The sequence below is a fragment of the Penicillium macrosclerotiorum genome, assembly GCF_028827735.1.
Source record: "Penicillium macrosclerotiorum strain IBT 26536 chromosome Unknown utg000007l_segment0_segment0, whole genome shotgun sequence".
NCBI lineage: Eukaryota > Fungi > Ascomycota > Eurotiomycetes > Eurotiales > Aspergillaceae > Penicillium > Penicillium macrosclerotiorum.
Window position 1 is genome coordinate 566,601 of NW_026643086.1, and position 12,074 is coordinate 578,674.

The window sequence follows — 12,074 nt, forward strand, 5'->3', positions numbered from 1 at the left end:
GAAACGCGCCTGTTTCCTGGCCGAGCCACCAATTCACGCAATTGGACGGGTCAACCCGATAGCACGTGACGCGTCACTTTCAGAGCTTCTGCCCAGAGGCGACAGATGAGTCAGCAGCCGACACAGACCCAGAGGTCACGGGACCGCACATATAACGCGCTATGCTGTTATGGGACTAGTGTCAGTTAGGGCAACCGCACAAGCGAGCAACACACTGGCCCTGCGAAATTCGACGGACTCCACGACCGCATCTCCCACGACATCCAACGACAACCTATCCGTGTTTCTGGTGAAGGGCTGCAGGTTAGAGGTGAGTTTCTTCAGCGCCCTCTATTATATACGCCTTCATTCCTTCTGCTTCTGTTTCGGCCGGGTCGACAATCGAGGTTCTACGAAAATTTCACGATCGGGTCAATATTCAATTTCGAGATCCAGTCTCGTTTACTCCATCCCACAACTCTTACATTAATTCGCCATTCCGCTTTTTATCCTCGACATTCCTCTCGTTGAAATCGCTCGATCCGAATCAGAAGTGTTGGAATTGCAGGTGCATCGCATCGATCGAACCGAGTTCTAATTTTTTTTTCCCTTGCTCTTGATACAGACCCCTCCATCAAACCGCAAACATGGGTATCTCGCGTGATTCTCGCCACAAGCGCAGCGCCACCGGTGCTAAGCGTGCTTTCTACCGCAAGAAGAGGTACGGCCTTCTTTTCCCTTCGAGTCGCATTGTTGTGTGTTCCTGTGTTCCGGAGGATGTCGGGGAAGGGGGGAGATGTGTGTGATATGGGAATGGGGCTCGATTGCTATTTCTTCTTGACAAGAACACCCGAATTCTGACTTTCACAACAGAGCCTTCGAGAAGGGCCGCCAGCCCGCCAACACCCGTATTGGCACCAAGCGTATCCACCTTGTCCGCACCCGTGGTGGTAACCAGAAGTACCGTGCTCTCCGTCTTGAGTCCGGTAACTTCTCCTGGGGCTCTGAGGGTGTTTCCCGCAAGACCCGTGTCATCGGTGTCTCCTTCCACCCCTCCAACAACGAGCTGGTCCGCACCAACACCCTGACCAAGTCCGCCGTTGTCCAGATCGACGCTGCTCCCTTCCGTCAATGGTACGAGGCCCACTACGGCCAGGGTATCGGCCGTCGTCGCCAGCAGAAGACCGAGGTCCCCGAGGAGAAGAAGAGCAAGTCCGTTGCCAAGAAGCAGGCTGCCCGCTTCGCCGCCCAGGGCAAGGTCGAGTCCGCCATTGAGCGTCAGTTCGAGTCCGGCCGTCTGTTCGCCGTTGTTGCCTCCCGCCCCGGCCAGTCCGGCCGTGTCGATGGCTACATCCTCGAGGGTGATGAGCTGGCTTTCTACCAGCGTGCGATCCGGAAGTAAACGAAAAACAAAAGGGAAAACCATTCGGTTAGGAGGCCGTGTGGGTTGTCGTTGTACTGGTGGTTATCGGAGTTTCAGCTGTTGTTTTCCAGAAAACTTTCATGATCTGGGCATCCGCGGGTGCAATGTCTGTAGAGCTCTGAGCCGTCACAATTCCATGGGAATGAATCCTGTTTACGTTATTTTGGCCGTTTTATTGTCTTCCTGATTCCAATCCCATAGATTTCATGTAATTCGTAGTTCCGCGCTCCTCTGCGGCGGGTCCTTGCCTGGACCGCGCTGACGTCGGTTCTTCCGCGGTCTCGCTTTTTTTCCTCTTCCATTCCACACTTCAGGTTCCAAGTGTCTATTTTCTTCCCTTTTTCCTCTCATTTCCGTCTTCAGACGACTCTGCTTCTTTCATCCCGTAGATTCCGTCCTTTATAGAGCCCCCACCCCTCCTTTGACCCCCGCCACCCATGATGGCTGCTGCGGGGAACAGAGTGATCAAAACCCGCATCTGCATGATCTCCGATACTCACACAGCCGAACCACGCCCCCGATTACAATCCTCCTACGCCTACCGCAGTCCTCTCCCTGAGGCAGATATTCTCCTTCATGCGGGTGACCTGACCAAGGTCGGCTACAGTGTCGAGCATGCGGCGATGGTCGAGATGCTCAAGGCAGCGAAGGCGGAGCTGAAACTCGTCATCGCCGGCAACCACGACATCACTCTCGACGAAGAATACTTTACCAATTTTGGATATCAACGGCACGGACGGCCGGAATGGCTCGGTGGTAAGGGTATCCTGCTTGAAGATGACGAGGAATCCCTTGGGGGAAGCATTCGCACCGGTGCCGTACCGTCGCTTGCACAGATGAAGGCCTACGTACGACGCGTCAAAGATATGTACACGAACGAATCAGCCCGCGCCGCCGGCATCCGATACCTTGAGGAGGGCGTGCATACCTTCACCCTCCGCAATGGGGCACAGTTGACCGTATACGCCTCGCCCTATCAGCCCGAGTTCTGTCGCTGGGCCTTTGCCTATCCTCGTTCCCAGGACCGCTTCAACCCTCCCCTCCCCGGCACTACGGCCTCCTCTCCGCTCAACCCCGTCCCCGACTTCCCCCAAATCGACATCATGCTCACACACGGTCCTCCTGCGGGCGTCTTGGACCGCGTCGGTCGAGATCCCGAAACACATGTTGGGTGCCGACACCTACTCCGCGCAGCCGAGCGCTCTAGACCCCGACTATATCTATTTGGACATATTCATGAGGGATGGGGAGCGGTTCGTGGCACCTGGGACATAACCATGCCTGATGGGATGCGACAGGAGGCAATCCCTACTGATAAGGAAGATATGCTGGAGCAGCGCGGGGCATTCTATGATATGAGCTCCGAAAGTACGCGGCCCTTACAGTATGGGAAGGAGACGTTGTTTGTGAATGCCAGCATTATGACGCTAGGATATTCCCCTGATAATGCGCCTTGGGTGGTTGATTTGGACCTTCCTATTGCTGAAGTGGCCCAACCTTGAGCTCTCTTTCTTTTTTGTTCCTCGTTTTCATGTGCCTACGACTTCATGAGAAATGAAAAATGCTACTTCGGGGATAAATGCAACCCGGCTTGCCTCCGGAAACGCCAGTTCTGCAGACCAAGCAACTTGGTTGTCAAACTCCGGGGCCTGCGTTAGCTTAAGACGAAGGTAGCGGCGAAGTGGATGATATGCCATCTAAAAAAGAGCAGGTCTTGAGATATTGAATGCCCCTTCCTCATCTCCCTGCCTTTCTACCTATCTTTTTCATATATCCAGACGCTATCAGCCCCTCTTCTCCGCAATACAAATTTTGAGAATTGCTCTAGTTGGGGCTAGCTGGTATTGGACAAGCTCGAAACCCCTAATATAGCGATCCTGGTGATCCAATCCTGTTTTTGAGAGGAGAGATTGGGGTTCCTGGAGGATGTGGATCGCTTGAGAATCGCATTGAGGTGTTGTTCAAAAGGGTGCATAAAAATCCGTGGCTGCTTGTTTTGTTTATAGAAAAGGTGAGGGTCATGCATCGAAAGGGTAAATTGTATTCTTCGTTCTATTTACCGGATCCTCTGTAGTGTCTGGAAGACATACATTAGCCCTCCGTGTTCCCATCGAGTATATGAATAAACGTGCTTATATGCTTCCACTATCTATGAGGAGCCTACTGGGAGTCATGACCATGATCGACAACATCTAAGACGATCTATGAAATTGAGTGCGATATTCCTCCGTCACAGAAAACGCACGGAGTCGACACCTGAAAGAAGTGGTGGGGAGAGAATATGGTTAATTCTTGAGTCCTAAGACCCTTTCCAAAATATATCGGTGTTAGAGGAGCCACTATATATATCCGAGTTGCTGGATACATGCTCTCCCCGCCAAGACAAGAAATGTCGAAACCTCTCATTGAGAGAGCTCCACCACAATGGCTGGGAGTGTTAAGCCTATTCACAAATACAGATTGCAAACAATGGACGAATATGTATATCTGACACCATTGAAGGTATTCCAAGTTCATCGTCGGACGATGGGAGCGGAGAAACTTGGCGCTGGGATTGGGTCGGGGTGGGTACAGTCTTACTCTACACCAAACCAAAATCGATTCGGGAACATTGAAAACAGCAAATTTTGTTCCTTTAATCAAATGATATTTCAACCCTGAATGATTGATTGATAACACCATGAAGGTCTAATATATACTATCACATACCGAAAACAAAAATAGCTACTAGAATCATTCCGTATAAATAAATCAGGCACCGTCATCCACGCAACCGAGATACTGGCCCTCAACTACCCGACGAAAAAAAAAAAATTTAAAAGAAGCCGAGTAATCAAAGTGATATAGCCACCAACGCCAGAAGATCAAAATCATTCGGATTTCGGAATGAGAGCGAAATAATCTAAGGACCACCACCAAGACCTAGGAAATATTAGCAACGTTCAACTAAAAAGAAGCCAAAAAGCCCATGAGATTGGAAACTCACCGGCAGCATAAGCGAGGTACCACGTCCGTGAGGCACCGCCATCAATCCAGCTATAGTCAAACTTATGTTGAGCGAAGAAGTCCCAAGACGCCTGAGGGTCGATCAGGGCCAGGTTGGCGAACAGGACACCCTTCCAGCCACCATCAACCTCATGGGCAGGAGTCGAGGCGTTGGCCGAGAACATAGCATTCCATTCTTCAGCAACAAATTGGGGCTGCCGGGTATAGGCAGAGTTGGGGAGCAACGGCAACATGTGAATTCCCTGAATATACTCCAGATTGTTGCCGAAATAGGTTGTGTGATCGACCTTGTTCTCGAAAAGAATACCAGTCACTTTATTGGCGATGAACTCTGGGGGCTGGTTGGCGTTGTTATTCTCCATGAGGAAATAGCTCTGGAGGGTGCGGCGCATAATGCCCAGCATCATGTTGCCTCGAGCTTCCATGCTGGCGTCTCCAATGGTCCGGCCCCACATCTTGACAGCGTAGGCGAACATAGTGTCCTCGGAGGTGGATTCTTCGTCTTTGCCGTCAAACGATTCAAAGAGGCCTTTGGCCCACGAATGGCCGTTGAACCAATCGAAGGAACGAGAGAAGGGAAAGAATGGGTCGTCGGCAATAGAGTTACCCGCATCACGAACAAGCATGTTGACCCAATCCTTATTTGGGCCCAGCCAGGTTGGATCAAGAGACCCAATGATGGCTGCAGCTTGAATGAAGTAACCGTAGTGGAAGTGATGATCGTTATAAGCGGTATTTCCAAAGTCAGCGTTCAAGTCGCCTCCATACCCGGCAGTCGAAACCACACCCCTCCAGACCGAGTCATAGGCAAGAGGGTATTGTTGCTGATTCTGCACAAAGCGAGCAAAGCACTTCTTGAGTTCTTGGAGAGCTGCATTGGCAAGCCCAGGGTTGTTACCCAGCTGGCTGACGGTCCAAGCCAAGGTAGCAAATTTGCTGAGGGCCTTGCCGCTGTAGTACATGCTGTTGAGATTGGTCTGACCAGCCATATCTTGTTGTAGCTCAATCGGAGCGATTTGAAGGATTGCGCGCTGAGCATCCTCAGATAATGTGTGCACATTGCCCTTGGTGGGCGACCAAGGAGCAAAGCCCATATCCATAGGAAGGCCAGCTTCGGTCATGGTCCATTTTTCTCCGATGACTGCGGTCGCATTGCCCTTGACAGTGCTGCGGAGATGGATATCGGTCATACGGCCACTGGTATTGCGATCAAAGGAATGAACGTGGTGAGGCATGGCCCACATGATAAGAGGAGTCCCTTGAGCGTTTTTGCCAGCCTTGGTCCACGAGAGACTGTAGGTTCCGAGATCACCAGTCACCGAGCCAGTTACTTTACCCGAAGTAGGATAGACACCAGCCGAGTTGTCGTAGAACTTCTCGCCGGACTTACCAGCGGGGTTTTTGGCGACTTGGATGGTACCAGAGAAACCATGAGGACCACGGAGACTGGATTTGGTAACCAGCTTGAAGTCGGGGCGTTGGCCATCATCAGGAGTCACATAGAGAAGCCAGGTAGTATCATCCTCCAGGAGGAGCTGGTATTTGAAGATGCCTGGCTTCGGCGACCCAGCACTGACAACTTGGCGAAAGAATACACCACTTTCGATGACAGGTTGAAGGTCATTGTACAATCCAGTCACGTAGCCCATACCCTGAACAATGGGGAATGTAATTCTCTGAGCAGATCCACCAGATCGCTTCAGCACCGCATGGGCAGAAAATGCCTTGGGTTTTTCGGTGTGCAGTATGCTCGACTCTCCCAGCTCCTCTGCAGATAGAATTACATGCTGAAGACCAACGGGGTTGATATAGTACTCGACAGGACTGCCCGGAATTTTGGGGTTTTTGGGTCCGTAAGCCAACATATTGGCCCCAATGTGTGAGACAGCCATGCCCCAGCTTTTGAGGGACCCACCGCCTCTCGACCATGCGACGGAGTAAGGCTGCGTGAAACTGGCATTGGTCTGAGACCCAAGGAAAAGCCCAGCATAGAACTTGTTTGTTTCAATTGGACCACTTGAATTGGCCTAAGTGACACAGTTAGAGGAATGCAGACGAAGAGGGCGATGCCAGACTACTTACATGAATGTTCGGTACTGGGTGATCGTGACGCGTCTTTATATTCGCAGGAACCGCCCCTGTCGCAATGGACTGGAAAAGGTCTTGTCCGTTCATAGTTGATGAGAGACCGGGATCTCCAGATTCTTCAGTGCTTGAGGGATCTGTGGGAACAGTTGGGGGCTCAGTTGACTCAGCGGGGGAAGTCGTGGAATCGGGATCGGGCGACGACAACAGGCCATCCACACCGTCCAGAAAACGGTCAACGTCGAATGTTGGGAACGGAAGCTGCGATGGACGACCCGCGTTATCAAGCGCAACCCGATAGATCTGTTGGGAAAGATTAGGATCAAATCTATGCAAGCCAATGGGACATCTACAACAAGACACATACTGGCTTGGCTGCTGGAATTGCAAGTCTTTGGTTCGAAGGGGGGTATTGGGTCTCGAATGCCGTGCTAGAAGTGGCTGTTTGTTTCAAGATTTTCTCTGCAACGCTGCTCACAGGTTGCGGCAATGCCAGCGCCGTCTCTACTGTTAAAAGCCAGGTCAGCGCGGCTGCGGGTTTCCAAATAGGCGCCATTGTGTTAAATTGTGAATTTAAATGTCTTCAACAGGGAGTTGACAACAGCTTCAATTCACACCGTCTCCAGAAGCCAGTTTCTATACTTGAATCCGTTCAATGCAGGGCATGAAGTAGATAGCACAGTGCAGCTCCTGGGTTGTCGAATACACCAACAGGAAGGGGATAGAAACGAAACCAATCTCGAAGGGACGGCAACTTACAAGTAGGTCCTATAAATTCCAGCAGGGACAGTGAGTCCGCAGTGAGTTCAGGTCCTCAGCACCCAATTAGGAAACGATACGGGCCGGATTGTTGTGAATGGCCTGCAGAAAGAATTCCGGGATCGCAGATCCTGATGGGAATTAGATGCGCGGTTCTTCTAGGAGGCACACGGGTGGTCAGCGCTCCCGTAGACGTGGAGAAGGCGTGTTCAGCCCGGCCAGCTCAGCAATGAAGGGTGAAGGGAAGTGCTCCAGCAACAATGTGTTCCTGAGATACTCCGTGCACCGGCCGTCGGACGTTGTCCCCACTACCAGGAATGTGCCCGCGTGTAAACAGTGCGCGGCAAGCTTGGGACGGACAAATTGGACGTACCAATAAAGCGCATTGATCTGAATCCTTAGAGTATTCTTCTCGACAGGCGATCATTTAACCCCACAGATGAAAAAACAACTGGAGTGGGACGTGTATGGCAGGGACTCCTGAGAGCGCAGGCAACGGCGTTGTTATAGGGCGGTGCCGAGGTTGTGGAGCTGCCCGCACCGCAGTCAACACATCTCGCATGCCCACGATGACTCGAAGCAAATGAATCATTTCTCAGCTGGTGAATCCATGGCGCGGTGAAGGGTCTTCTGATGGTTCGGTGTAGAAGGTATGCGCTGATCAGCAGGCGAATTCATCCCACAATGGTCGTGAGGTCGTGGTGGTGGGCAGCATTCCAGTGCTTGATCGAGGCTGGCCTCTTTTGCCATACGGCGTCTTGTCGTCATCTGAAGATACCGTTTGGCGTGTGATGACATCCCGAGCCATGTGAGAAGGCTGGAAAAGTATCAAAAGATCGGAATGGGAGATACTGTGGATGATACTGTGATACTATGGACGATGGAGAGGAGAAGTTCTACAAGGTCTAATTGATGGCCCAAGTCTGGGTCAGCCACTCACGTCGTTCAACCGTAAAGGATTCACCCAAAGTGACATTGCAAAATCGAAAATGGTATTCTTTTGTGGGAAAGATGGCAAGTATGGCCTTCTTCTATGCCAAACCTTATAGTAAATGTGCAAGAATGAATATACAGGTCGTCAGATGGGTGTCGTGACAGGGGTTCAATGCATGGGCTTCTCCATGGGCTTGATGATGCCCTGTTTAACCATGACACGCGGCTTGCTACTGGCTTGGAAGGTCTCCTTAGTGGACCATTCAGGCCCGATGGGCATACGCAACGAGCGCTCGTACTGCGTCTTGGTCTCGAACTCGCGAGGGAGTTGGGTGGCCATGTACTTGACGTTCTATAGATTCCCGTTAGTAATAGGCCATGATTTCAAGTCGACCCGACAGAGTGAGCTTACCTTCTTGACTCGCTTCTCATTGATAATGACTCGAGCAAGCTTGGCGTCCTTGCGCTGTTCGGGCTTCACGCCTTCTACTGTAGTGAGGAATCGCTTCTGCCGTTTTTGCTGCTTCTTGCTGACTCCGTCACCAGTCCAACTGCCCCAGCCGGCAAGAGTGTTGTCCACGATCTTGTCACCCTCATCCTCGATCGTCTCCATTTTCTCTTGTTCGAAGTCTCGCACAACTTCATCACCAGCAAAAGCTCGCTTGACAAGGTCATGGTTCTTCAGTAGGACAGGCACATTGGCCTCATCATCACTGTCATCTATGTCCTGGCTATGCTGCTGAGAGAGCGCTGCCTTGGCGACCTTGGCCTTCTTTGCCGAGGTCTTGGTTTGACGGACTTGAAATTGGCCTTCCTCGAGTGAGATGTCCACCGTCTCTTGGACATCTGCGCCTGTACGTCGACGATTGTTGCGATCAGTTTGGACTAGCCATGGGTTCTCTTCCGCTGCAGGTTCTTCCTCTATCGGATGCGCTGCCTTCTTCGAAGATTGAGTGGAAGTCTTAGAGCCAGACGGGCCAGACTTTGGTTTGACAGGGCGGTTAACCACAATATCGACATCTTGGTCGGAAGCGGCCTGTCGAAGCTCCTCGTCGTCCGAGTCGGGCGCTTCTTCAAATTGGTTCTTCGGCAGGAGGTTGGACCGAGCCTTTGGATCGGCCTTGGTCTTTTCGGATTGTCCAAACTTCCGTCGCCCAGCCTCGGACTCGGCCTCGGATTGCGACTCTTCGCCATGGATTTCACGGTTGAGACGACGGAGCTCGGCATCATTCTGCTCTTTACGAGTGGCCTCAGCGTTCTTCATGAATTTCATGGCAAACAGCTTCGAGTGAGGGCCCTTGATTTCCTCGTCAGAAGCATCACCCTCCAAAGCACCAAGTTTCTTGCGCATTTTGGCCTTCTCCTTTTCAGAAGCATCTGAGGCCCACGGATCGTCGTCATCTGACTCCGAGCTTGAAGAACCCAAGTAGTCCTCATCTCCCCTGGACACACTCTTTCCTTCGATGCGTTTCCGCAGCTCCTCCTCTCGCAGAGCAAGATCGGCAGCACCATTGCGTGCCTCTTCATCCCAGGCAGTGCGACCGGTCTGCTTCATACTCTTGGCCCATTTGCTGTCGCGATGCTTGGAACTCATGCGAGCTTCCGCTCTCTTTCGCTCATTCGTTTCTCGCTCCATCTCGTCCAAATCCACGCCAGCTTCCAGAAGTGCCTGGCGCTCTTGTTGCTCAAGTCTCTCCCGTTCTTTCCGGTGAACGCGGCGGTAGGACTTGCTCTTAATCTTCTTGATTCGCTTGGCCCTAACCTCCTCTCGGAAGAGCAAATCGCGCCGCTTCCTCAGCTCAGCACGCCGAGCCTGGATTTCCTCAATAGGCAAGGTCCGGGCCTGGAGTTCTTCAAGATCCTGAAACTGCTCCTCAGCAGACTTTCCATCAGCCTCGGCGAGACCACTCTCCACCAGAATGTTCTGAATGGTGTTCTCCAAATCTGTGGTTGGTTTGGCCACATCCATTCGATGAAACTGCTGCTCATCGGGGTTTGGAAGGGGGAAGGTGAGATGTTCCGCTTCGCGATTCGCCTTAACCGTCTGGAGCCATCGGTCGAGTGTTTCCTTGCTCTTCTCATAGGCAGCCGCCCGATCGATCTTATCCTGCTGGCGCTTTGCCAAAGGAGCATCGAGCTTGCCGGAGATACCGGTTTTTGATTCTTTCGGAGTGGCATCGATGTGTTTAAGCGAGCTCTTCAGACGAGAGTCGGTAATTGAAGGTAGTAGATCGGCGACTGTCAGTTTGCGAGAAGAGGTCAATCCGTATTCCGTAGGAACACCTTGTTCTTGTGCCTTTTGCTTGGACTTCTTCTTTCCACCTGTTTCCATGGAATTGACGAAATCTTGTAACTTGGACAGACCGTCTGTCTGAACATCGGCATCGTCGTCTGAGAGGGATAGCTCGGATTCATTGTCGCTAGGGGCATCCTCGCTGTCGCCGTCAGAGCCCGTATCCTGGTCACTGTCGTATCCAGCAGCAGCTTTCTTGGCCTTTGCAGCAGCCTCTTTAGCCTCCTCTTCTTCAGCCGTGGTGTTCATATCCCAGGCAGTGAGAAGATCCACGGCGTCTTCACCGAGATCGTCCTCGTCCTCTTCTTCCTCCTCTTCCTCAGAGGCTTCTTCATCTTCATCCAGGCTGATCTCTTTCACCTTCTTGGATTTGATTTTCTTCGGTGGAGGTTTGTTCTTGTTCGAGGAGCTTCCGCGGAATGTGAACCCTTCAAACCGCTCTTCGTCGCTAGATCCAAGGGCTTCATCACTGTCGAGCGACTCGTCGTCGTCGCTGTCCACTTGTCCAAGCTTCCACTCATGACCCTCACTATCGCTGCCACCATCCTCCGATCCGTTCGTTCTGCGGCGTTTGTGGGTCGGGCCTTCATCGTCGTCATCCTCGTCGCCTGCGGGATGCCTCTTGCGGTCTTCTCCGTCATCGTAGTCACCTAGGCGATTGCGGCGCACTCCTAGCCTGGTCGGAATCTGTTCCTCGGCTCTTGCGAGAGCATCAAGGCCGCGACCGCCCTTCTTGCGCTTCGGCGCCGGTTTCTGGGCGGTGCGATCTTTTGGAGCCCGCAACTGCGTTTGTTGGCGAGGCATATTTGTATTAAGTCAATAATAATAACTTCAAAAAAACCCCAGTAGCTTTCAGGTCCGTACAAAATAGTACGCAATGGACCCAGTCGCTGCGTGGTTGGAGGGGTTTGATAGATTGTTCAACTTTTTTTGCTCCGAGAAAAAAGTTCTCGGCGCGGCGATTAGCGTGGTCCGACCGCCCGAACTTTTGTCCTCACTTCCAACGAGACCCTCGCGACTGCGCTTTTCATCACCCCTCGTCGCCTTCGCTCCCCACCACTATGTTTAAGCCCTCACAGCCGATGCTGGCGCGTCTGCGCCTGACTACTAAGCAAGTCAACGGTGGCTACTATAAGGGTAACCGCACCGGCTCCATGGGTTACTTCGACAAAAAGGGCAACTACGTGATCGACTGGTCGAAAGTCCGCACCTATGTCGTGCCTGAAGACTTGAACAGCTTCAAGGTGATTTGACCGATCTAGCTCCATTGATTGATTGTATTGGAAATTCGCTGACAATTGGGCAGCTCACTCCCTTTGTCACCAAACGTATGGAACCGACTCGCACCAAGTACACCAAGGATATTGAACGCAATGGACGGATGGTCAATGTGACTGATAGCCTCAATGGATTTGACTACTTGGATTTATGGTATGAACGCAATGGCGAGGAAGTCTATCAACATGAGGTGAACGAGCACAAGAAGGCCATGGAGCAGGATCAATAAGAGATCGCCCTAATACGCTGGAGAAACTCTGCTTCCAGCATTATGAGTACCTTTCTTCGGTTCGTGCTGAACCCCTTTTCAACTTCCAC

The 12,074-nt window shown here is 51.9% G+C and overlaps 6 protein-coding genes across 6 annotated transcripts; 3 read left to right on the plus strand and 3 right to left on the minus strand.

Moving 5' to 3' along the window:
- Positions 1 to 626: 626 nt before the first annotated feature.
- Positions 627 to 1,381, plus strand: N7462_007020 (40S ribosomal protein eS8; the record flags this gene model as incomplete). Its single annotated transcript, XM_057078738.1, has 2 exons — positions 627 to 700; positions 853 to 1,381. 2 exons carry the CDS (start codon positions 627 to 629, stop codon positions 1,379 to 1,381), a joined length of 603 nt encoding a protein of 200 aa, XP_056931408.1.
- Positions 1,382 to 1,839: 458 nt separating this feature from the next.
- On the plus strand, positions 1,840 to 2,904 carry N7462_007021 (uncharacterized protein; the record flags this gene model as incomplete). Its single annotated transcript, XM_057078739.1, has 1 exon — positions 1,840 to 2,904. One exon carries the CDS (start codon positions 1,840 to 1,842, stop codon positions 2,902 to 2,904), a length of 1,065 nt encoding a protein of 354 aa, XP_056931409.1.
- Positions 2,905 to 4,304: 1,400 nt separating this feature from the next.
- On the minus strand, positions 4,305 to 7,049 carry N7462_007022 (glucan endo-1,3-beta-D-glucosidase; the record flags this gene model as incomplete). The annotated part of the gene is made up of 4 exons (XM_057078740.1): positions 4,305 to 4,324; positions 4,389 to 6,435; positions 6,491 to 6,796; positions 6,861 to 7,049. The coding sequence occupies 4 exons, from the start codon at positions 7,047 to 7,049 to the stop codon at positions 4,305 to 4,307; spliced, it is 2,562 nt and encodes an 853-aa protein (XP_056931410.1).
- Positions 7,050 to 7,913: 864 nt separating this feature from the next.
- N7462_007023 (uncharacterized protein) lies at positions 7,914 to 8,228 on the minus strand (the record flags this gene model as incomplete). The annotated part of the gene is made up of 2 exons (XM_057078741.1): positions 7,914 to 8,069; positions 8,193 to 8,228. 2 exons carry the CDS (start codon positions 8,226 to 8,228, stop codon positions 7,914 to 7,916), a joined length of 192 nt encoding a protein of 63 aa, XP_056931411.1.
- Positions 8,229 to 8,354: 126 nt separating this feature from the next.
- On the minus strand, positions 8,355 to 11,282 carry N7462_007024 (UTP14 family protein; the record flags this gene model as incomplete). The annotated part of the gene is made up of 2 exons (XM_057078742.1): positions 8,355 to 8,537; positions 8,598 to 11,282. The coding sequence occupies 2 exons, from the start codon at positions 11,280 to 11,282 to the stop codon at positions 8,355 to 8,357; spliced, it is 2,868 nt and encodes a 955-aa protein (XP_056931412.1).
- Positions 11,283 to 11,539: 257 nt separating this feature from the next.
- N7462_007025 (mitochondrial 54S ribosomal protein mL41) lies at positions 11,540 to 11,985 on the plus strand (the record flags this gene model as incomplete). The annotated part of the gene is made up of 2 exons (XM_057078743.1): positions 11,540 to 11,722; positions 11,785 to 11,985. 2 exons carry the CDS (start codon positions 11,540 to 11,542, stop codon positions 11,983 to 11,985), a joined length of 384 nt encoding a protein of 127 aa, XP_056931413.1.
- Positions 11,986 to 12,074: the final 89 nt, after the last annotated feature.